The sequence below is a fragment of the Phycodurus eques genome, chromosome 17, assembly GCF_024500275.1.
Source record: "Phycodurus eques isolate BA_2022a chromosome 17, UOR_Pequ_1.1, whole genome shotgun sequence".
In the NCBI taxonomy this organism is placed as follows: Eukaryota; Metazoa; Chordata; class Actinopteri; order Syngnathiformes; family Syngnathidae; genus Phycodurus; species Phycodurus eques.
Genome location: NC_084541.1, coordinates 3,500,331 through 3,525,837, shown reverse-complemented (window position 1 = coordinate 3,525,837; position 25,507 = coordinate 3,500,331). Strand labels below are relative to the sequence as shown.

At 40.6% G+C, this 25,507-nt stretch overlaps 1 protein-coding gene across 3 annotated transcripts in view; it reads right to left on the bottom strand.

The window, feature by feature from the left end:
* Positions 1-3,314: 3,314 nt before the first annotated feature.
* Positions 3,315-25,507, bottom strand: part of ltbp3 (latent transforming growth factor beta binding protein 3) — a 54,078-nt gene continuing 31,885 nt past the window's right edge. Inside the window, exons 5-28 of one of the 3 annotated variants that reach the window (XM_061701961.1) lie at positions 24,999-25,085; positions 22,275-22,391; positions 22,039-22,194; positions 21,642-21,749; positions 21,504-21,560; positions 20,700-20,777; positions 19,304-19,432; positions 17,932-18,063; positions 17,734-17,862; positions 17,531-17,650; positions 16,943-17,065; positions 15,525-15,647; positions 15,275-15,394; positions 14,069-14,197; positions 13,425-13,595; positions 12,757-12,837; positions 12,521-12,649; positions 11,211-11,348; positions 11,001-11,141; positions 7,016-7,144; positions 5,788-5,949; positions 5,632-5,721; positions 4,641-4,769; positions 3,315-4,167 (exon numbers count right to left, since the gene is read on the bottom strand). In XM_061701961.1, the coding sequence (XP_061557945.1) occupies positions 4,016-4,167; positions 4,641-4,769; positions 5,632-5,721; positions 5,788-5,949; positions 7,016-7,144; positions 11,001-11,141; positions 11,211-11,348; positions 12,521-12,649; positions 12,757-12,837; positions 13,425-13,595; positions 14,069-14,197; positions 15,275-15,394; positions 15,525-15,647; positions 16,943-17,065; positions 17,531-17,650; positions 17,734-17,862; positions 17,932-18,063; positions 19,304-19,432; positions 20,700-20,777; positions 21,504-21,560; positions 21,642-21,749; positions 22,039-22,194; positions 22,275-22,391; positions 24,999-25,085 (2,930 nt within the window). In that variant the 3' untranslated portion in view covers positions 3,315-4,015. The remainder of the gene's footprint in view (positions 4,168-4,640; positions 4,770-5,631; positions 5,722-5,787; positions 5,950-7,015; positions 7,145-11,000; positions 11,142-11,210; positions 11,349-12,520; positions 12,650-12,756; positions 12,838-13,424; positions 13,596-14,068; positions 14,198-15,274; positions 15,395-15,524; positions 15,648-16,942; positions 17,066-17,530; positions 17,651-17,733; positions 17,863-17,931; positions 18,064-19,303; positions 19,433-20,699; positions 20,778-21,503; positions 21,561-21,641; positions 21,750-22,038; positions 22,195-22,274; positions 22,392-24,998; positions 25,086-25,507) is intronic. The other 2 variants (XM_061701963.1, XM_061701962.1) reach the window with 2 other exon arrangements.

Sequence of the window (25,507 nt, the reverse complement as noted above, 5' to 3'; positions counted from 1 at the left end):
CAAATGCAGCCCTATGGGTGGCACAAGTCAGTGCAAACTGTAGGCCGGTCCCAAGCCCGGATAAATGCAGAGGGTTGCGTCAGGAAGGGCATCCGGCTTAAAACCTTGCCAAACAAATATGAGCGTTCATCCAAAGAATTCCATACCGGATCGGTCGTGGCCCGGGTTAACAACGTCCGCCACCGGCGCCGTCAACCTGCGGGGCGCCGTTGGAAATTCAGCTACTGTGGGTCGAAGTCAAAGAAGAAGAGGAGGTGGAAAGCGGGTTCTTCGGCAGAAAGAGAAGAGGAAAACACAGAGCCTAGAACTGAATGTGGGGACTTTGAATGTTGGAACTATGACAGGAAAATCTCGGGAGTTGGTTGACATGATGATTAGGAGAAAGGTTGATATATTGTGTGTCCAGGAGACCAGGTGGAAAGGCAGTAAGGCTAGACGTTTAGGGGCAGGGTTTAAATTATTTTACCATGGTGTAGATGGGAAGAGAAATGGAGTCGGGGTTATTTTGAAAGAAGAGTTGGCTAAGAATGTCTTGGAGGTGAAAAGAGTATCAGATCGAGTGATGAGGCTGAAATTTGAAATTGAGGGTGTTATGTGTAATGTGATTAGTGGCTATGCCCCACAGGTAGGATGTGACCTAGAGGTGAAAGAGAAATTCTGGAAGGAGCTAGATGATGTAGTTCTGAGCATCCCAGACAGAGAGAGAGTCGTAATTGGTGCAGATTGTAATGGACATGTTGGTGAAGGTAATAGGGGTGATGAAGAAGTGATGGGTAAGTACGGCATCCAGGAAAGGAACTTGGAGGGACAGATGGTGGTAGACTTTGCAACAAGGATGCAAATGGCTGTAGTGAACACTTTTTTTCAGAAGAGGCACGAACATAGGGTGACCTACAAGAGCGGAGGTAGAAGCACACAGGTGGATTACATCTTGTGCAGACGATGTAATCTGAAGGAGGTTACCAACTGTAAGGTAGTGGTAGGGGAGAGTGTGGCTAGACAGCATAGGATGGTGGTGTGTAAGATGACTCTGGTGGTGGGGAGGACAATTAGGAAGACAAAGGCAGAGAAGAGAACCATGTGGTGGAAGCTGAGACAGGACGAGTGTTGTGCAGCTTTTCGGGAAGAGGTGATACAGGCTCTCGGTGGACGGCAGGAGCTTCCAGAAGACTGGACCACTGCAGCCAAGGTGATCAGAGAAGCAGGCAGGAGAGTACTTGGTGTATCTTCTGGCAGGAAAGGAGAGAAGGAGACTTGGTGGTGGAACCTCACAGTACAGGAAATCATACAAGGAAAAAGGTTAGCTAAGAAGAAGTGGGACACTGAGAGGACCAAGGAGAGGCGAAAGGAATACATTGAGATGCGACACAGGGCAAAGGTAGAGGTGGCAAAGGCAAAACAAGAGGCATATGATGACATGTATGGCAGGTTGGACACTAAAGAAGGAGAAAAGGATCTATACAGGCTGGCCAGACAGAGGGATAGAGATGGGAAGGATGTGCAGCAGGTTAGGGTGATTAAGGATAGAGATGGAAATACGTTGACTGGTGCCAGCAGTGTGCTTGCTAGATGGAAAGAATACTTCGAGGAGTTGATGAATGAGGAAAATGATAGAGAAGGGAGAGTAGAAGAGGTAAGTGCGGTGGACCAGGAAGTGGCAATGATTAGTAAGGGGGACGTTAGAAAGGCATTAAAGAGGATGAAAAATGGAAAGGCAGTTGGTCCTGATGACATTCCTGTGGAGGTATGGAAGCATCTAGGAGATGTGGCTGTGAAGTTTTTGACCAGCTTGTTCAATAGAATTCTAGTGCGTGAGAAGATGTCTGAGGAATGGAGCAAAAGTGTACTGGTGCCCATTTTTAAGAACAAAGGTGATGTGCAGAGCTGTGGCAACTATAGAGGAATAAAGTTGATGAGCCACACAATGAAGTTATGGGAAAGAGTAGTGGAGGCTAGACTCAGGACAGAAGTGAGTATTTGCGAGCAACAGTATGGTTTCATGCCTAGAAAGAGTACCACAGATGCATTATTTGCCTTGAGGATGTTGATGGAAAAGTACAGAGAAGGTCAGAAGGAGCTACATTGTGTCTTTGTAGATCTAGAGAAAGCCTATGACAGAGTACCCAGAGAGGAACTGTGGCACTGCATGCGGACGTCTGGAGTGGCAGAGAAGTATGTTAGAATAATACAGGACATGTACGAGGGCAGCAGAACAGCGGTGAGGTGTGCTGTAGGTGTGACAGAAGAATTTAAGGTGGACGTGGGACTGCATCAGGGATCAGCCCTGAGCCCCTTCCTTTTTGCAGTGGTGATGGATAGGCTGACAGATGAGGTTAGACTGGAATCCCCGTGGACCATGATGTTTGCAGATGACATTGTGATCTGCAGTGAAAGCAGGGAGCAGCTGGAGGAACAGTTAGAAAGATGGAGGCATGTACTGGAAAGAAGAGGAATGAAGATTAGCCGAAGTAAAACAGAATATATGTGCATGAATGAGAGGGCTGGTGGGGGAAGAATGAGGCTACAGGGAGAAGCGATAGCAAGGGTGGAGGACTTTAAATACTTGGGGTCAACCGTCCAGAGCAATGGTGAGTGTGGTCAGGAAGTGAAGAAACGGGTCAAAGCAGGTTGGAACGGGTGGAGGAAGGTGTCAGGTGTGTTATGTGACAGAAGAGTCTCTGCTAGGATGAAGGGCAAAGTTTATAAAACAGTAGTGAGGTCAGCCATGATGTATGGATTTAGAGACAGTGGCACTGAAGAGACCACAGGAAGCAGAGCTGGAGGTGGCGGAAATGAAGATGTTGAGGTTCGCTCTTGGAGTGACCAGGTTGGATAAAATTAGAAATGAGCTCATCAGAGGGACGGCCGAGGTTCGATGTTTTGGAGACAAAGTTAGAGAGCGCAGACTTCAATGGTTTGGACACGTCCAGAGGAGAAATAGTGAGTATATTGGAAGAAGGATGATGAGGATGGAGCTGCCAGGCAAGAGAGCTCGAGGAAGACCAAAGAGAAGGTTGATGGATGTCGTGAGGGAAGACATGATGGCAGTTGGTATTCGAGAGGAGGATGCAGGAGATAGGCTTACATGGAAAAAGATGACGCGCTGTGGCGACCCCTAACGGGACAAGCCGAAAGGAAAAGAAGAAGAATTTAGGTTAATCCATCTCTTGAACCTGTAAATGTGGTTATTTCCCTTTGTTAAAAGTTGAATAAGCAATTTTTTTCCCTGCACTCGTGTGAATAATCAAAGCATGCGCTCATGCAAAAAATAAATAAAAATCCTAACACACAAAATACTAATGCACAAATAGATTGAAATATTTTTATTAATATGAAATTCTTAAATCTTTTTCAAATAGTTCAATGCAGCAAAACATTCTCATCTTTACTAAATCTGCTACAGCTGGCAAACGTTCCCAGCATTCATTGCTAAGTGCATGGTCTTTTTTTGTAGCTTAAAGTTTACTTAGGTGCACAAATTATACACAAACTTCAGGTCTCTCATATTTTACATCAACAAAATTGACACGTTTTACAGAAACTCTCAAGCCACAAACTATACAATAAAACAATCAACAATTAGTGTTGAATAACACACAATTCAAAGTAGGGCAATTTAGAATTAAATATTAATGAATGTGGACGAAGATTTAAAGAGGGATACCGCTACGTTTGGCCTTCAAACAATGTACAAATCTCAAATGGGCTTGGGTAGAAAACGATATCGACAAAAAAAAACATTAAAACACAAAAATGGATCTCAATAATTAATTACAAAAACATTTACTTAGCAAATATATTTGTCGTCCAAATGTTTTTTTTTTCTTAATGGGGAGGGAGAGGAGATGGCAACCTGTTTGATTGTTACATGGCTCCTTCCATGGTTTGAAGTTGATTGTGTGTATACAGAGCTCCTTGTTCTAAATATAAGACAGGTGTATGTACAGCATGTGCACAGTGCTTGAGTGTGTATTGCATACCGTATATGGATAAATAAGAGCGACATGTCAAGGGGTTATTGGGTTCTACGGCGGACACATTTGTTTGGCCTGCGTGTGGGCACAAAGCCGTGTATGCAGTAGCACTTGTAGGAGCCCACGGTGTTCACACAGCGAGCATTCTCGCACGGACTAGTGCGAATTCCTGGTTCTATGCACTCGTCAATATCTGGGGGAAAAAAAGCAGAAATAAACACTAAATCAATGTTTTCAGCAAACAGTATTGTTAAGTCTAGCTCAGCAAAGTAGAACTTGAAACACTAATGTGGCATGTTTTTACTTTTACACCACAGGGTGTACTAGCTGGATGGTGTTGGCTGCATCGGCTGTGTGGTGTAATAGTGTGGATTCATAAAAGGATCACACATAGTCCTCCAACTACAGAATAACATTTGACCTTAAGACACATAAATGGCCTTAAACAAGACAATGCGGCAAAACAACTGCCTTATGTGTAAATGACTGATGAATAGGTGCTATACGTAATGATTGATGAATGGCATTAAAACAGGCTGATGTTCAGATAAAAGTTAACATAAAAGTGATGCAAAATGACTGCCAATGATTACTAACATCTTGGCTGATAGATATGTGCTCTATCAGTCTATTTAATGTATAATCTAGTATAATAAAAGTACAAACCTATACAGTGAGTGTGGGAGTGGTCCAACCTAAATCCTTGGTTACATTCACACATGGTGCCAAGATAGGAGCGCACACAGTGGCCATTTGCACAGCTGCATTCATCAGAATCCTCCTCTGAACTGTCACCTGTGAGAGAATATTAAAAAAAAAAATGGGAAAAAAAGAAGGTTGGTATGGAATACAGTAAATCCACCATTTCACACCCACTCGCAATTGGTGAAAATCTGATATAAAGTGACCATATAATTTTTCATATATTTCTACCATTCCAACATGCAACATTTACATTCATTAAAAAAATTTTTTAGCACATTCTACGCGTGTTTGAACACACCCATAAAAAAATTGCATGCATAAAATGTACAGAAACTACTGTATGTATTACGATTTCTATCTCAGACACAGGTATGTGCCTTTAAGAGGCGGGGACTAGTCAGGTGGCACATGTCGTGTGAGTTTCTGAGCGTGAGATGTGGCCAAAAGCAGCTCCTGCGTGATTCTGTTTGTTTTTATTGCTCTCCCGGCGTTCATCAAATAGCTGACAAAAACATTGACTGTGATTCTCCTTTCCCACATGCGAGGGTATTACAGAAAGTATACCCGCTATTCACGGGTTATAGAGACTTTGAAATTCCACAAGTAATTGAAGCACTGTCAAAAAAGGTTTATATTGCAATTGCCCATATATTCCTCAAGATGGTGGCAAAGCACGACATGAAGCTCCTCAACTCGCTTCAACACAGTTCCTTGGCATCAACAAAGTGATACTGTAATATAAAACAGCGAACAGGTGAGCTTTTCAGCAAAAAAAAAATAATAAAAATCAGCAAACAGATGAATTTGCGGATGTCGAACTGCAAACATGCAAAACCCCATAAAATGGCTTGAAATCCCACAAAAAAAGCAGGGGTGTGAAGGATGTATTGCGATATAGTGGAAGAATACTGAAGAGTATTTGAAGTCAAAGATGTCGTGTGTATGCTTCAACCTGGATTATAGTTAGCGAAAGCTGTCAGGATATCCTGCTCCCCATCTGACTCCGTCTCCAGGAGCATCTCACACAAATGGTTGAACATCTCTGCATACAAACAAGGGAAACTCGTGGTGATAGTAACATGACAGTGCGACATTGACTTTTGCTAACCCGAATGCCTCGGTGGACAGGTGTTGCACTCGGGCCCCCAACCGCGCCCATAGTGGCAGCAGCACTCCGAGTAGGTCACCAGCATGACGCTCCTGGGCTCGCTGCAGATCAAGCCCTCGTCCACCTGCAGGAAACACACGTCTTTGTGGGCTGCAGTGCGATCTGCGTAAAGAAAGCAGGGTGACATTATATATTATTATAACATACACAAGTCTTCATTCTTGTGTAATGGTCAGAAATCACAAACAAGAGTTGTTCTCATAAAAAACCACAATGAACTGCAGGTGACGGTTCATTCTGTCATGTACAGTAGATGAACTTGAAATAACACTAATAGCTTAGAGTGCTCAGGATCACCACTCAGCAGTTCTGATAGTGAACACATCTCTCTAGTCTAGGCCATGCAATATTCTTCATTTAGTAAACTGCTTAGCTCCTTAGGCACACGTACACACTCTAAAAAGATCCAGTAGTGGTATCAATAAAGCTGCCTTTCCAAAGATAATCATGTTTTGAAAGGTTTTACTTCAACACACAGTTCACACATGGTCATTATTGTGTTTACACAATATAGATGTGTTTCGAGTATATTTGCAAACTTGTTTGGATGCGGTGAAGGGGGGGAAATATTCATCCATCCATCCATTTTCTGAGCCGCTTATCCTCACAAGGGTTGCGGGCGTGCTGGAGCCTATCCCAGCTATCTTTGGGCAGGAAGCGGGGTACACCCTGATCTGGTTGCCAACCAATCGCAGGGCACACATAAACAAACAACCATTCACACTCACATTCACACCTAAGGGCAATTTAGAGTCTTCAATTAACCTACCAATGCATGTTTTTTGGGATATGGGAGGAAACCGGAGTGCCCGGAGAAAACCCACGCAGGCACGGGGAGAACATTGAAACTCCACACAGTCGGGGCCGGGTTTTGAACCGGTCCTCAGAACTGTGAGGCAGACCCTCTAACCAGTCGTCCACCGTGCCGCCGGGGGGAATATTAGAAACAGTAAAATATACATGAGCTCAAACAAGTACCATATAATAATTCACATTCAACACTAACAAAACAATCTAATTGTGCTTGTTTTTAAGAGGTTCACACAGTACAGCTAAATATATGAATTAACACACACCTAAATCAGGAGAAATTACTGTACATTTAGCACCATGTTGCCAAGTGTCAATAGGGAAATTTTTCAAACTAGCTGATACTGAATTTACCCACCGTCATAGACGCACTGTTTGAGCGCCGCACTGAAGGTGCGAGGAGGATCACAAAAACAGTGAAAGGAGCCGGGCGTGTTCTCACACCTCCCATTCTTACAGTACGAGGGATCCTGGCACTCATTCACATCTGCAAAGGGCACCACAGACACTGGTTACAGTATGAACATCTGTTTGGGGCCAGCTATTATTGGCAAAGTGGTGGACACAAACAATTTAGCAAGATGGTATAACAGTAACTACCAATAAGAGAGATGCTGATTCAGTTGCATAAACGCCCCTGGCGGCATTTATAGCAGGTATACTGTATTGCATAACATACAATACAATGAACATTTTATTACTTTATTAAATGCAGCTATATGTATGTCTCAATCAACCAAACGCATTATCTTTGTAAAGGCAAATTTCTTTGATACACCTTGTATTGCTTCTCGTTAGATTGTGCAGTTTTAGGCAATGAACTGCATATGTGCTGTATAATAGTGTCCACCCCCTGTCCATAAGTGTAGCAGATGTTGCAAATGCACATCATACTTGTAGTTACGATGTCCCTCAGAGTTACGTTGTGACTGTAAAAATCTTATACTGTACTTGTATAATTACTTCTTTATATTATTATATATAAATAATTGCATAGATTTTGATTATTTATATTTTTAACCAGCCAATCCAATCTTAAATTACAAGTCATGTAAAATAGCAGAAAGTAAAGTATTTTAGTACACAACTATTGTCCAATATATTTTGTTTTTATTTTTGTATCGCTTACGGATGCGCATAATAATTGATTGCTTGCTTATTCAAAGTCCCTCTCAAATGAAAATATGAAAATATGAGTGTTGTTAACAACCTTACCAAATTTGAATGATTTAAAAAAAAATATATATATATATAAATAGAAAATGAGGCTTCAAAATCATCAAAAATCAAGCCATTGTTTCCGCTCTCTCATGCCATGGGTGTGTCTGCTGAATGTGTTGAAATCACACCCCGCTCAACTGTCAATCAAATACCTCTACTACAACCTGGAAAAATGGATGCTGCTTCATCTGTCATCTTTTTTAGGCCTTCACATATTTGAGTCACAAAAATATATCCACTTAAAGCATCTGGTGGCTAGAATATAGCCCATCGGGTTGCTGCCTGGCTTTTCTACACCGTGACAACGAGACGTTCTAATGCAGTTACGTCAGCCCGAAGACATGCTGGCTGTCAAGTCAAACTTAAAAACACAAAAATTCACCCATCCTTTCTGTACGTGACATACGTGCACTCAGAGCCGACAACGAGGCGCTCTAAAGCGCTCATGCTAGTGGACAATCCAAAGAGAAGATGCATTATCAGGGTGTAGTCATACTAGCTAGCTAACTGCACATTGTAATTGTGCAGGGCCCAAGTGCGTCACTGGACCCCCCAAAAAAAATATCTGTAAAATTAAAATGTTGATAAACATTTTAACGCTATATCTCCACAAGTTGGTAGGAATGTTCTGCCAAAATGAAAACAACAAATCCTTTGAATCCTTTGCTTTAGTGGGCCACATAAAAAATGTGGCAGGCTGGATCTGGTCCCTGGACCTTGAGTTTGTGACCTGTGCTTTAGAGAAATCGATCTGGAGGCATGTATTGTATAGTACTGTGGTCATAGAACCAAACTGTCTTGGCAAAGGCTGGAGTCAAGCAGCTCAAATGGAGCAACTTAAGGAATAAGGTACAATCGCTAAATGTAGACGCCAATGGAACAAAATGCAGTGAAGACTTCAGAGTGATGTATTTATGTTGTCTTTGTTATCCTTGGACAACCAAACTCACATTTACATCCAGCTGTGCTGTCAAAGGATGATCTATAATTTGTCATTGCAAAAAAGAACCTCTGATAGTACCTCTCTCAGGTTTGGACAGCAACAACAAGTCCCACAGACAGGAACAGTGGACGCCAGAATGATGTGTGTGCTGCCAATAAAACAGAAGGGGGTAATCCCTACAACGGCACTCACTTATCACAGACCTGTCAGTCATATCTGAATGCTAGTAAAAAGAAAAATGCCAGGTGGTGAGGCAAGGAAAGAGTAGATTGAGATTGACTGTAGGAAAGTCACTGCAGAGAAATTCATAGATTTTTGCTCTCAAATAAAACTAGAGACAGCTGAGAATTTGACTGTTTTCTACTCTCCTAAACCAAACGAATCCTAATCACAACCTCTTTCAAATTGTTTTGGTAAACATTTCGTATCACAAAACAACAGGACCAAGTTCATCCATAATAGATGGCAATGGTGCCTCACTAGCATCAAGCTGGAAACTTGACACCTCATGCTCAGTTATCATAAATCCACACACACTAGCTTTGATCCACATTCAATATTATGCTTGAGGAAACACTTTTATTAGTATCACAAAAACAATATATCATAAGTTACTTTACATCAAAGTCAATCTGAAAAAGGAATTTGTCAAAAAGAGCAATTGTTTTACAAGTTACTCTTTACTCAACATGATGTATCTGTTGCATTTTAATAGTGTCACACCAGAGGACAATGATTTTCTTTCTTTGTCATGTATATTTCCTTATTCAATAAAGAGCAGTGATTCAGCTCGTAATCCTTATCGTGGTGTTTTGGAGTAATTTGTGTGTGTCTGACGTCCTGTTGTCTTTCTGTTGTCTGGCACAGCATTGTCAGGCCATAGTTTGTCTTTTTTAAACAGGCTTGTGGCTGTAGGTGGCACGTGCTATTTTTCATTGGCCCAATGTTGTTAGTTCTAAAAAATAAAAAAAATTGAATTATCAAAGCGATGCAGTTTTCCTATTACATAGTTAAGTGTTTCTCATAATGTGTTGCTTCCTCTTGATCCCTCTTGTGGTACTCTAATCACTGCCCAAGACGTATTTAACTTTTAAATTCAATATATTTGCAATGAATCTGTAAGAACTGTTTGTTTGTAAGCATTTAGGTACATCCATCCATCCATTTTCTGTACCGCTTATCCACACTATCCCAGCAATCTTCCAGCGAGAGGCGGGGTACATCCCGAACTGGTCGCCAGCCAATCGCAGGGCACAACAACAAACAACCATCCGCACTCACATTCACACCTACGGGCAGTTTAGAGTCTTCAATTAACCTACCATGCATGTTTTTGGGGATGTGGGAGGAAACCGGAGTGCCCGGAGAAAACCCACGCAGGCACGGGGAGATCATGCAAACTCCACACAGGCAGGGGCTGGGATTTGAACCCCAGTCCTCAGAACTGCGAGGCAGATGAGTTAACCAGTCATCATTTAGGCACAATTTCTATTTAACTATTATGTGCAATAGATTTTTATTTTCCTATATTTAAGACGAGTGTTGATGTTCAAACTATGTCCATAATGTTAAATTGGCTTGCAATAATATAAAATATACTTGGGGATAAAATTCCTGTTTCACTTTTTATTAAACACTCCGGCCTGCTATGCTACTGTATTTGGCTGGTTGGTGTACCACCTATTTTCTTCATATAAAGACATTTATCGTATTGCCCAAAAAAAGATTCATAACATCAGCACAGGCAGAAAAACTGTGTAAAAATGACTGTTGACAAAAAAATGTTTTTAATGTGTTTTGTTTTGTGCAAAATGGACATAGCTATGGAAAGAATGAGAAAAAATTTTTTCCTCCACCCACCTAACTTTAACTAAAAACATTCAAATAAGAAAAGTGAAAATCAAAGGAATAGAAAAAGTGGTGTTTTCAAGTACAGTAAATGTGGTGCACAGATTGTTTTGATCCTGTTATGTTGAGTTATGTACATGGAGTACTTTCAAGGTTGTATCTATTTTTGCCAGTGCATAGAGTGTTGACACCTGCTTTCTTCCCCTGCAGTAAAACCAAAGCATGTACTACCCCAGAAAGACAATAATTTCACCTATGTTTTGCTGCATCCAAATACAGTTCCATTGCTAACCACAAATTGATGTTCTCTATAAGAAGGGTCTGCACTCACCGGCCTGCTCCTCAGGAGTCACACAACGGTTGCGGTCGATAGCTAGGGTCCATGGCGGGGAGCAGATGCAGTAGTAAGACCCTGGAGTGTCAACACAGCGGCCGTTCTTGCAGTTGGCTCGGTCCTCACACTCATTCACATCTACACAATAAAAACAAACATCCTTACGGTAATGTCAGGGTTTTTTGGAGAAGGTTGTAGCTTACTCACCAGCTACTGCTGCTAGCACACATTTCTTTTTGTTAGAGTCTGGGGTCCACGGTTGCTTACATTTGCAGTAAAAGGACCCTTCGGTGTTGAAGCAATGACCATTTCTACACAAAGACTCATCATGGCATTCGTCCACATCTGAGGGAGAACATACCAACAAATTGTAATTTGGAAGAAAATAACTAGTAATTTATTATGCTCTTCTTTAGTACAAATATGCGGGCTCCATCTAGTGGTATGCAAAATAATCACTGAATGAAATGTACAAACTGTGGTTAATATTACAGTGGCTTTTTTTTTAAATAATTATCCAGTACAGTAGAACCTTAATAAGACTGACCCAGATATAATGGATATGGGATAAAACGGACTGTCGGGACTGAATAATACGTCCAAAAATAGTTTCCATTTGTCACTTAAACTGCCGTTGACAAAGTCTGTTCGTTCCAGAAATGGCCGCTGTTGTTTACTGGCGCTGTGGCTCAAGGCAGGCAAAGAATGGGACTGACGTATTTCCGGGTCACAGATATGCAAAAAAATAAAATAAAATAGATTCAATTCCAAAAGACGTGCCTACGTGGTGGCCATGTTGAATGTGGGGCATTGACGTGGCGGCCATGTCATGATGTACTACTATTATGTACTATGATCTACTGTATCTATTGTTTTTTGTACAGCACAGAGAGAGAGAGAGAACATGTACCATTATATTATATATTATATATATATTATATATGTGTTTATTACAGTTCAGTTGTATTTAACATTTGAGAACAATATGTTTGCATTAACATTTTGTTTTTAAAACATTTATTTAGGTACAAACTTTAAATAATGTTCCATTGGCTGACTATAATATTAAATATCCAATACTTTTGAGGAATACAACCGCTGCCCTGTTTTTTTTTTTTTTTTAATAAACACATGGGCTTACTATGTTGACTCTTTGAGATTATTTGAAGTATTTTTTGAAGTGCTGTAAGACGTTTTAGAACCACCAGTTTAGATCACTACCAACAATCTTTCTCTTACCTCAGCCAAGCACAGTGTGTGGCAGAAGGTTATTACACAAAAACTACACTACCATTTTCCACTCAACGTTGGCAGGGGTTGGTGCATCGTCCACGAAAGAAAGAAAAACAAGCTAAAAGTTGAGACTGAGGATTTACGTATGTTGACAAGTGATTTACATTATCCCACCTTCACACCATCTGATGGATACACAATCCAGATTAGTATTTACTGTTCCACAATTAGGACATCTGAACTGATTTGTACCACTTGGTAAAAACGGTGCGTTAGATGCCTACCAATGCACTCGAGAAGGTTGCTGTCATAGTAGAAGCCCTGTTGACAGTAGCACTCGTATCCTGGTTGCGTGTTCTGACAGCGACCTTTCTTGCAGATTTCATCAGCAAAAAGCGAACACTCATCGATATCTGTGAGGGTTACAAGTCACTCAAGTGACAAATCACAGGATTGATGTTGTTGGGCAATTAGCTATGTAGAAGAATAAAAAAGTTGCAACTGTGACGACAATATGTACCCTGGTAGGCAGGCCGGCTATACATGAGACCTTCCTCATAGTAGAGACCCTGCCCATGAGGACACAGGAAGTGGAATTCAGCTGGGTGGATAAGACAGCAAGAGTGGAATGAACACAATATTACACTCTTATTACACATTGACCAGATATTTCCAAAATGCATAATGGGTCAGTTAATAATTTGGAATTCCATTGTCACAGATGACCACAGTGTATCCTATAGGGCATCCTCTAGGTCTAGGAGTTTACAGTATTACAAATTCATACTATTAAAGGTGTTCAACAAAACAAGCAGGTTCCCATAAGGCCATACTTCCCTCTCCCCAGCCACTTCCCGAGGTATTCCCAAACCAGCCGGGAGACATCGTCCCACCAGCGTGTCCTGGGTCATCCTCCCAGTAGGATGTGCCCGGAATACCTCACCAGGGAGGCGTTCAGGGGTCACGCTAACCACATGCCCGAGCCACCTTATCTGGCTCCTCTCGATGCTCGACATTTGCATATTAAATTGTTTCAATCAGTTGTTTGTCGTCAGAATGTCATTGGAAAATAGAACTTGCGTTTAACTGGCCCTCCCAATCATCCCATTATACCTAATTAACTACATGTACTCTTCGCAATAACTACAGTTCCACTGCCAGCAAATATTGAACATGTTTTGTTTGTACCTGAGTGAGAAACAGGACATGGGTAGATCTCACAGTGATCTCCCCATCCGACCCCGATGGAGCAGCAGCACTCCTGTTTGGTGACGTTGGTGGCCAGGACGCTGTCACAGAACACGGTATCATCCAGGTTCAGGTAGCACTCCTTCTTCTCATCTGCTACCATTTGAGGTGCTGCAGGTGGGGAGGAGGCAAACATGATTAGAGGTCAGCATCTGACATGCAATCAAATGACCTTGGAAACAGATTGCTAAGAGTCATTACCCAGCAACAACAAAAACATAATGAATAAACCAATTGTGTGACAATGATGTCATGGTTTGCTGTAGATCATTGCACTTACTAAGCTCCGATGTCATCACCTTTTTATCTTTTTTACAGTCAAAAGTCAATATTTACGTGGTGTCTGGGGATTGCTGTGATATATTAGGCAACAGCAACAGCATTTCTCAGCATTCACATACACAACTACAGTGGGAATTTCCATTTTTAGTCCTTAAAAGGGTTTACAAGTCTCCGGAATTGGTTTGATGTGAGCTGATCCTGAGTCAGGCACACACAGGGAGGAATTTAATGTTCCGGCCTGGTTAAAGTTTCGAGATAAACGCGGGCATCAAAAAATGCAGGAGGAATAAGAGGAAGCTTACCCTCACAGCTGTGTTTGTCCTCCGACAGAACGTAGCCGTGATGGCAAACACACACATACGAGCCCGGCTTATTCTCGCAAGAGCCGTATGGCTGGCAAAGACTCCAGTCGGATGCGCATTCGTCAATGTCTGAAAGGAAAATAACACATGATCTAACGTTATGATTCCAATCTAAACACCATCCGAAAAAATGTTTGGTAGATTAAAGTAAGAAAACACTGGCTTATTGATATACTGTATGCTCAGACATTTTAAAAATAGGCAAAGACCTTTGGCTTGGATAATCACATAAAACAATGACAAATCACATTTATGGATGCACTGTCTTTCAGTGATGAAGCAAAGGATCCTAATACAATGGTACCTTGACTTATGAGTGCCACAAATTACAAATTTTAGGGGTGTTATGAGCCATCATCACTTGCTCAAATTTCGTCGCTGATGCACTATCAGGCATCTATTGAGTGGGACAAACAGTCAAACACACAACTACAAAATGAAAACACTAGCAAGTAACATGGCGAGGACACTCACACTCAACTAATTGTGTGGTAAAATGTCAACAGGAGGTAGAATCACAGCTCTTGACATCACCTACCAGGCCAAGCCTTTTAGTGAGAAACTTCAACACACGAATATAAGTCTGTGGGTGTGACAGTTGGCTTACACTTAATGAAACCAGTTAATTATCTTTTTATATTTTACAATATGTGAGGTGACATAACGCATGGACACATGTTCGCATGGACATGAAAATAAATATCAATATTTAAACTTTTTCAACAGGTACTCTAATTATTTCTGTATGTGTACTTCTTACATCAAAGCATTTCAGTCAATATCAAACCAAAACCAAAGAGTTTAAAGTGTTTTAAGAGTATAGAAAGTGTTCATAAGAGTATGGTAAATGGTTAATAAGGTTAATGATGGGTATTTATATAACTTTGAAATAATCCATTTTATATATATATATAGAAATATTTGAATATTTGAATAATCCAAGAAATATCTGGTCGCTACTTCACAGATTTCACCTGTTGCAAGGGATGGTCTGGAACCTAACCCCTGCAATAAACGAGGGACTAATGTACACACACAAAAAAAACGATACACTCCAGTTGAATTCAGAACTTGCATTGATCTCCTGTGATGAGCAATAAATCAGGCAGCATCACAAAGGTTCCTTTTGGATTTGAGCAGACTGACCTTGACATCGCCGGCCTCCCACGAGTGTGTAACCCTTCTGGCACTCGCAGGTGTATGAGCCCATACTGTTGATACAGCTGCCCCTTTGACAGTTTGATGGCCTCTCGCACTCATTGATATCTGGAGGGACAATGACTGGGTATGAATCATGTCTCTAGAAACTGAGCTAAACAAAGTAAATGAGGAACCTTTATGTACACTATAAACTATTCCACGTCAACGTAAAAAAGAGGTGGTGAATAATTCATGCCTTCGCAGTGGCTGCCTTCCTGCGTGCGCTGGTACCCTGGGTAGCACTGACACTGGAAGGATCCCTCAGTATTGATGCAGCGGCCGTACGCACACAGCCTGACATCCTCACACTCATCAATGTCTGCACGCCATGAGAGAAACAGGCTATCAGTGACTCATCAATGTCTGCACGCCATGAGAGAAACAGGCTATCAGTGTCAAAGTCATTTGTCATTATACTTCCACCTCGACATCACCATTTAACGACTGCATTATGAGTGACTCACGAGGCGTGAATAATTATCCTCTAAAGACAATGTGAAGTCACCATCTATATTACTTTAATGAGGCATTCATAATTTTAATGTTATGCACATACAGATGCGTATACATAAATTTGAATATCATAGAAAAGTTGGGCCTGATATGAATCTAAGCTATTGTTATTATTATTTCAGTAGGTCAATTCAGAAAGTGAAACTCATATAGAATATATAGATACTATATATAGATCCATTAAACACAGGAAAATATTTTTCAGAAGACCAATTTCTACATTAAAAATCATTTTCATTGCTTCTTATTTAATATTCAAATTTCTTGAAGTTGTGAATTTGGGGTTTATTTATAAAAGAAATTAGTCATTAGATCTTTCACTCTGTATTTTCACTTTGTAACTACTGAAATAAATTAAGATTTCCTTCATATTCAAATGTTTTGAGATGCATCATTTATGCATATTGGAGAAATGTAAACTCAATGCTGCAGTCCAAAAAAAAAAACAGTTGAGTGGAAATAGTTCACCAAAAATGAGACCTGTAGCTAATCGATTCTCAAATTCAATAAAAGCACAAGTGAAACAGAAACAAAGCCTGCCCACGATGCCTCATCTTACAACACGCTATGACATTCGTGTTGTAAAAAGTATGAATTTTTTAAGATTAGTGACTATCGGAATACCTGAAGCGACAAGACTAACTGCTATTCTGATCCACAACTATTTTATTTTCATGCTCTTGGATCCACGCAGACCGATGCAAACTGCGTCGCATTGTCGGCCGTACATTTCGCTGCTCCATATATGTTACAGTCGGCAGCAGACACGTCAGCCAAAAGTCCTCCCTATGGATGAGACTGGCCAATTTTTGAAAGAGAAGCATGTGAAGGACTTCCACTTATTACAACTACATTAGCGTCATGGTGAGTTGTATTTTTAATCATTTGATTTTATTTGTTTTATGTCTGGCCATCAAAATATGTCTGTACATGAAACCGGTACGTGGTGCAAACAAAGGCTGAGGATCGCTGTACTCTGCTGAAAAAATAACTATGAGGTCATCGATTAGTTGACTTTGACGCCACTTTCAATTTAAAAACAAAACAAATCATGTGTGTACCTGTGTGTAGATGAATGCGTCCACTCATCAGTTTACTCACCACTGCAGCTCTTGCTGTCAACAGATGGGAGGAAGCCCTCATTGCATAAGCAGCGGTAAGTTCCAGAAAGGTTTTCACATCGCCCATTAGAACAGAGGCCAGGCTTTTGACACTCATTTATATCTGGTGAACACACATGAAAATGAGCAGTTAATTACTCGTATACATCCATTCATCCATCCATTTTCTGAGCCGCTTCTGCTCACTAGGGTCGCGGGCATGCTGGAGCCTATCCCAGCTACCATCGGGCAGGAGGTGGGGTACACCCTGAACTGGTTGCCAGCCAAACGCAGGGCACAAACAAACAACCCTTCGCACTCACATTAACACCTACGGGCAATTTAGAGTTGTCAATTAACCTACCATGCATGTTTTTGGGATATGGGAGGAAACCGGAGTGCCCAGAGAAAACCCACACAGGCACGGGGAGAACATGCAAACTCCACACAGGCGGGGCCGGGGATTGAACCCCGGTCCTCAAAACTGTGAGGCACATGCTCTAACCAGTCGCCACTCGTATACATGGAAGTGAAATTCTGATTAAAGAACTGATCTCTCTTGATGTGGATTTGTCCATTTTGTACTCACCGTAGCAGATGCCAGAGCGGGCCTCGTGACCCGGCAAGCAGGGAACACACTCAAAGGAGCCAGGTGTGTTCTCACATTGCTCATTCGGACAAGTGTCTGGACTCAGACACTCATTTATATCTTTTAAAAAATCCAGATTTAAAAAACATACATTAGCACACACATAATGAATGTTTTGTTTTCTTTCTTTTTTGTCTTTTTACCTTCACAAACGGGATGACGGTGTGACCGGCTCTTAAAGCCGCTGTGACATTCACATTTATAAGAACCGGGCAAGTTAACACACTGGCCTCCAGCGCCACAGATGTCCCGCTTGGAGCACTCGTTCACATCTGCAATACAAAGAAGCAATTTCATGATCTGATTAACAAAATATGTGGTCATAACTCAGCCTGACTTACCGACACACTTTAGCCTCCCATGCTGCACCATGTGTTTGTAGCCTTGGCGACAGTGGCATTTGTAGCCGCCCTCTGTGTTGATGCAAAAGCCTCTTCCCTGACCGCAAGGCTCCGACTCACATTCATTATCATCTAGACAAGAAGGAGCAATGGCCGCATTTTACTTTTAACATGGGCTCCCCAGACACAATATTGAGTATACACGTATAAGGATCTAACACAAGATGTTGTAAAAAATCCTGCTTTTACAAAAACAAACAAGAGCAATGACAGAGCATAGCCCTCCGCCAGAAATTTACATTTGTCATCTGTAAATCAATGTGCAAATAGCAACAATCTAGAATTGGCACAAACAAGGTCAAGTTTGACACAGGAATATAATGTAACACTGCAACAAATTACAAAATGATCTGATGAGATTAGGCAGGATTTGAAGCTAGCATAGAGTTCCCATTTTACATTTTAATCTGGTTTAGTATACTGAATAACCTTGATTTGCATCTTCTGAACTTGCATGCACACAGCTCATTTTGATAATACTGTATTTAACAAAGATATTGTTGAGAATGTGACAGTCAGTTAAAAGTGACTTGGGGAATTATGCTATTAGGCTAATGAGACAAGATTTCTTTGCATTTTATTTGTAGCTTCTCATCAAAATTGAATGAGAACATCCAAGAACACTACTGGGACAGCAGTAGCTCATCTGTGAGGACTTTGGCTTTAAAATCAGAGGATTAAGGTTCAAGTCCAACTTTGGATAATAGCAAATTGCAACTATTGCAATAACGAATTGCAACTAGTTGTTGGAGAGTTGCTTGGCAACATAATGACTACTGTTGAGGTGCTTTTAAGCAAGGCACCAATCCCCCTAACCTTACGTCAGTCCTCATTGCTATGACAATGGGATATAATGTGTTCAATAAATTGGAAATAAAATATGGGTGTTAAAAAAAAACTATGTTAAAGGAATATGTTGATGTATTTAATGGAGAATGATGCTTGCATATAAAAAATATTCTTAAAGTTCTTACCTCTTACCAAATACCTCTCTGTAAAATGAATACCGCTATGTTGGTGTTAATCAAAATTAAGCATTATGACCTTTTTTTCTGTAGAGGGAGAATTTTTGATACTGCTCTTGCATTGGATCTTAATAGATTATGCAGTGTATTCCTCTTGAAATATTTAAAGCAGCACCCATTCATTAACTAAAAACTATAAAAATGATGGGGAAAATGCAGCAAAAGGCAACAGGAGGACACAATCTGCTAAAAGCGAAGGGACATACATGCATGTTTCCTCAGACATCACGTTACTATCCCAAAAAAGGTCCAGGTGTGCACCTCCTTTAACCACTATCGCCTCTTACCCTCACAGATGTTCCTCTGCGGGCTGAGACGGTAGCCAGGGTGACAGTGACAGATGTGGCCGTTCGGGCTGTTCTCACATTCTCCGTGGCCACAAATGTTCCTGCTTAGCCTACATTCATCTGTCTCTGCTTCAGGAAGGGAACACACAACATACCAGTGGGCCAGTATCTACTACTGTAGATTCATGCATATACACTCACTGGGCACCTTATCAGCGAACACTTTTGCTAGTACTCTAGGAGGATAATTTGATTCATGAGCAGATTCATGATGAGAACGATCCACCACAAGACATCCTTAAGGATATTCATTGAGCTGTCATGACTACATGTAGAGCCCATTTGAGCCAAAGACTTACATGTGCTGCACTATTTTCATCCAGGGAGGGATGTAATGATGGAGAAGAGCATATCATTACATTATCAGTATTGTGAATTTTTAACAAACTAGGGAAGGATCTGTGCTTTCTCATTCCTTAAGCGTCAAATTCTAAAACAACCATTTGAATTCTCTGACACTTGTAGGCTACAGTTTCTTAAATCATTAAATCAAGCCTGTGTGGACCCAAATAAAGTGACAGGTGAGTGTATACACATCCAGTATTTAAACCCTATTTAGTTTTCACACAAGTATTTCAGATTTCTCAAGCCTAGCTTTGTAGTGTGTTCAAATCGTACATAAAGAAGCACAAATGGGACAAATAAAGCATAGAAAGCAGAAAAGACTGAAGAAGTAAGCGGCAACATTCCATTAGAGCAGCCCCAGTTTCGGGTTGTCAATTGGCAGAGTTAAAAACAATTTTTTAAAAAGAACTATTATTGGCTAAACAGTTTGGGATTTATATTTTTGTTAATACAAAGTAAAATGATGTCTATTTATATGAACAGATATACTGTATGTGTCATGGTAATGGGTTACTTTTTAACATTGTGAAGTTTGAAAAACTGTTTTAGAGCAAACAGGTGCATCATAACTGCGATTGGCTGGCAACCAGTTCAGGGTGTACCCCGCCTCCTGCCCGATGATAGCTGGGATAGGCTCCAGCACGCCCGCGACCCTAGTGAGGAGAAGCGGCTCAGAAAATGGATGGATGGATGGAGGTGCATCATAACAGCTGTACAAGTTGCAGTTGAGTTGGTTTTCATGTTAAACACACAGAGAACATCAACAGTACTAAAGACCTGTTTCGTGGAATGCATATATTAAATGATTAAAAAGCTTGAAGGTTTAGCTTAGTCCTAAAAACAATTCATGTGCATGCTAACATAAAAGAAATATATTAGTAGTTAGCTCCACATTTGTGAGATATTGACCAAGAGTTCATCCCATTCTTGTCTGTCTATCTCTAGGATGGAGGACACTGAATGATGAATTTGAGGTTTCCAGGAAACTCACGTGAGACTTTAGTTTGGATTTCAAAGGGGTCATTGCCAGGAGTCATTCTGATGATTGTCGGAGGGGTGGGTTTGACAACTGCGGGTTAAACAGATTAAAAAAATTCGGAAAAAAATAGTAGTAGTAGTAGTAAACAAGTAGTAGTGCTGATTTGTTCCACCACTAAGCAAATTGGGCATAAGGGTGATTTTTAAAATATGTTTTGTCTCCCAGAAGCATGCGCAAACTATATTGAAAACTGGCCTTTTGGAAAACGTAAGCCAAGGTAAATGCTTATTTTGCACTGCATAAACTGGGCTCCAAAAAATTAAAACTAAACTAATGAAACGAAGAATACATTACTTAATTTAAGCAAATTATCTGCCGGTAGACAAGGACAATTTGCCTTGGCAAGATTTCATAAAATAAGTAAACATAGGCATCTTAAAAAAAAAAAAAAAAAAAAAAAACTTATTTCGTATTTTAAGATAAACTTACTCATAAAATCTCAATAAGTTATGATACATCAAGTGAAATGCTCTTACACAAAAACTAACTGGTAAGTAAAATATACTTACAGATTAAGAACAAGCATATTTGTTGATTTAGGATATTTAATCTTGGTTAGATTTCAGTTTCTGTAGTGTAAAACTATTTTTTATCATTTTGTCAGTGTGATATTCAAGAATAACTTTACTGTCATGCCACACAATTGAATTCCATTTTTATTTTATCTCAAGTGTAGGGAAAATTATTGTTTTGAAAAGTGTGTGTATACTCTACAAATACTCTCTGAAAACGTAAGTGTGGAGGCGGACAGTTTACCAGGAACACGAGGAATGTGGGAGCTGGTTGGAGCCTGCTGCACAGCAGTTGTTGTCTCTGGATGACAACAAAAATGAAATATTACAATTGGGACTGTGCTTGCAAGTGCCAATGTTGGTAAGAAGAGACTTTATTTACCTTCCATGTCCGGCTTGTGAGGGTAGGGCATAGGGGGGAATGGCACAGTTTCTCGGATATTCTGGAGAAAATAGCCTTTGCCAGCGGGGCAGATCTTACTGAAGGCAACTGGGTATCAAGTTTGAAGAGAAATGTATAACTTCAATGAAATTTATTAGTATGCAGATGTAGCACCGCATTGAGAGGATCCCTCAGTATTTTTAATATCTTGACTGATTCAGATAAATCACAACATGATGCAACGCAATAAACATTAAATATTTTTTAAAATACCTAAGAGTATAAACAAGTAAAGAATTGATAATAAATTGTGACAACCTTGCAATAAAGTATAAAAATATTAATATGGCATTTATGAGCCATGAGCAGTGTGTCTTTGCCTCACTGGTGTCCTCACCTGTGCCCACCTGCGGACAGCGTTCACAGTTGCGCCCCCAGGCTTTGCCCACCGTGCAGCAGCACATGTCCTTGGCATGTTGGGTGGGCAGTGCATGCTCACAACCCCTGACGTTCGACACCATCAGGAAGCACTGAGCCAACTCGGCCGGTGACTCTGACGGAAAACAGAACAACTTTGTCTGGATGAGGGCTGAAGGACTGATGTTGGAATGTTTTAGCGCTATATCAACTCACCAACACATTGATTCATTTCCAGGACAAAACCGGCCTTGCAGGAACATTTGAAGCTCCCGAGAGTGTTCAAACAATCTCCATTCTGACAGATACCTCGCATGGAGCACTCGTTGATATCTTCAGAGCCGGGCATCGTGGGAGCAAAAAAATGGAAATGTTATTTGTATACACCGTAGAATCTGATCTGTAGTTACAGGCAGGAGAGAAGAGAATATCAGAAAGTAGAGTTGCAGTGAGTACAGTGTGTATAACCACACTTCAGGTCAAACTCATTTGTTCAGAAAAAAAGGGCTCCAGACTTCCCCTAAATGGTTACGTTTTGCCCCTAAAGTTTTTGAAGGTGTACATTTTTCACTTACTCGTGCATGTGCGACCAGTAAATTTGTCGATTTAAAAAAATATATTATTAAATATTTGTTGCTGACAAACTTCTACTCCACACTTCAGCCCAGTTGTTGGTGATAATCCACAAATAAACTAATTTGTAAACAGACATTAACTACAAAAGAAGGAAAACCAACACCAAAGAAGAAGAAGCCAGGCTAATGTACATAAATAATCGTGAGGAGAACTAACAGAGCTTGGTTTCTCTCCAGTAAACCTAGTGTGTCAGAGGAGCTAAATCCTGATGAGTCTGACTCGGCTTGTGAGGAAACAGTCTTGGTGAAAAAAAAACGCAGGAAATTCTGTTTTCGGGAAGAGTGGCTGCACAAGTTCACCTAGCTGAGGTATTTCAGGGAGACAAATGAATTGAAAATTTTACTATCAGTAGCCAAAACAAGCGGGGAGCACAAAATTTGATGATAACACTGGCACTGGTGGCCTAAACATTAACTTTATATTTTTAGCATTTCAAGGATTCAAGGAATTTGGCATACCAAAACACATTTACACAATAAGCACGAAATACGATACCCAAGGTCCCAGATTAGTCCAATAAGACCAGAGACTTGTGAAAAAAAATTGAATATGAGAATTAAGATAAAATAAGAATAGATGAAGAAGATAAACATATCTACAGATGTGGGTATGTGCATAGATGCAAAAGCAGCAAAGATGTGGAGGCAACAGAAATACAAATGCAATAGGCTAGAATTGCACATGATATTTACATGGCCATTTGAACTTGAAAATTAATAAAGAATTCATCGTGCAGGGGGGAATAGGCATGGGGAGGCTGATGTCGGGGCTACAGAGCACTGTTCAATAGTCTAATACTGTAGCTTCCGGAAAGAAGATGTTCCTCAGCCTGGTGGACAAGAGGACGGAAAAAAGGGTAAAAAAAAAAAAAGGGTATGCAGGGTGGGTTGAGTCTTTGATGATGCAGGCAGCCCTCTTTCAGCACCGGCTGGTGAAGGTGTCTGTAGTGCCTTCCTCTCTGCAGAAAATCTGAGCCACATGCTGGTGCTGAGGACACTCTCCGCCACACATTTGTGGAAGCTCCCCAGTCGGCCACATCGCAGCTTCCAGAGGAAGAGGAGGCATTGGTGTGCCTTCTTGAGCAGACACGAAGTGTTTCGGCTCCAGGTGAGGTCCTCGGAAAGGTGGACTCCAATATTAATTGTAGCTGGAGGCCACTTCCACTGCAGCTCCTCTGATATTTCAGCTGTATATCTTCTTTATTATGTTTATGTTGTGTCAAAACTTGCACAATAAAACGTGACTTTCAAAAAAACTGTAGTTTCTGCATTTATTGTTATCAGTAATAAAGTGAAAATGAAAGGAATTGTAAATATTTACTTTGTATGTCGATTTACAGTATGCACCCCTAAAATTTTAAGTTAGGAGCTACTGTCCTCCTAGAGTTTTCCCAACAGAATTTTGGTGGTAGAAATACTGTATGTTCCAAGATTAAACTATTGTCGTCATGAAAAAAAAAAACTTAAAAAGAGAAAAACATTATTTAAGAAAGTTGAAAACAACTCTTGTTAGTGTGAAACAATAAAAACTGTCTAAACTTTGTTAAATAACAAACGTGAAATGTGAAAGTAAATTGCATCATTGTGCGTCTCCATCCATCCATCCATCCATTTTCTGAGCCGCTTATCCACACAAGGAGTGCTGAAGTCTATCCCAGCTATCTTCGGGCAGCCAATCGCAGGGAACATATAAATAAACAACCATTCGCACTCACATTTACACCTACGGACAATTTAGAGTCCTCAATTAACCTACCATGCATGTTTTTGGGATGTGGGAGGAAACCAGAGTGCCCGAAGAAAACCCACACAGGCACGGGGAGAACATGCAAACTCCACACAAGCGGGGCCGGGATTTCAACCCCGGTCCTCAGAACTGTGAGGCAGACGCTCTAGGCAGTCGTCCACCGTGCCGCCCATTGTGCATCTCATTTATTTCAATTCCTAACTGTCATACAACTGTAAAACGAAGGAAAGCACTAAAGCGTTATAAAACAACAACCTAGCAACATATACGGTGACGCTGGAGTCTGTAACTTCTCTTCACAAACAAGCCACAAAAAGGAAAAGAACAAGGTAGGAATTGATTTTTTGATTCTCAAGCTACGCTGAGGTCTTGTGCGTGACGTCAATAAAACCCCCTTAGAGGAGTCTTTTTCTGAATTATATGACGTCAGGGGCATTTAAAAATAGAGGTTCCACTCTACAGAAATTATGAAAAGATGAAAAGGAGATAAATAAGCCTGCAATGGAGCTGTCAGCAATGACTCGTGCATAAATATCAGCCAGTTTCAGTCAGTGTTACCTTGACAGTGTGTGCTGTTGAGTCTTTTATAGCCCTGGGGGCAGGCTGAGCCGTAATCTTCTACAATTGTCTGCTTGACAGAGGCATCTGAGGACACACCAAAGTACATATGGATAAACATAGCATCAAGAGACCTTTCAAGAATAAACCTTTAACTGACTCATTAACACCTCTCAGTTTAGTCTTTGCATAAAAGAGTGAATAAAAGCATATCGCTTTGCACCAAGAAAGCAATTAAGTCAATTTCCCAAAATAATCAAATTATCCCAATAACATATTCCTAGTTTTACTTTAAATGGTAAAGAACATATAACAAAAATATTTTTATTTTATTTTTTTTTTAAAAGCCTCATTTTACCACCAGGATGTATTTTTGGCACCGTGTTGTTACGACGACTGAGAAATTGCCTGTTTGTCAAAGCCAGTGAAAGATTTCTGGCCACATTTTACAGCTAAACAAAAAAATTTGTTTCTCTTCTGCTTCTCTAATGATAGCTTTTATGAGCCCT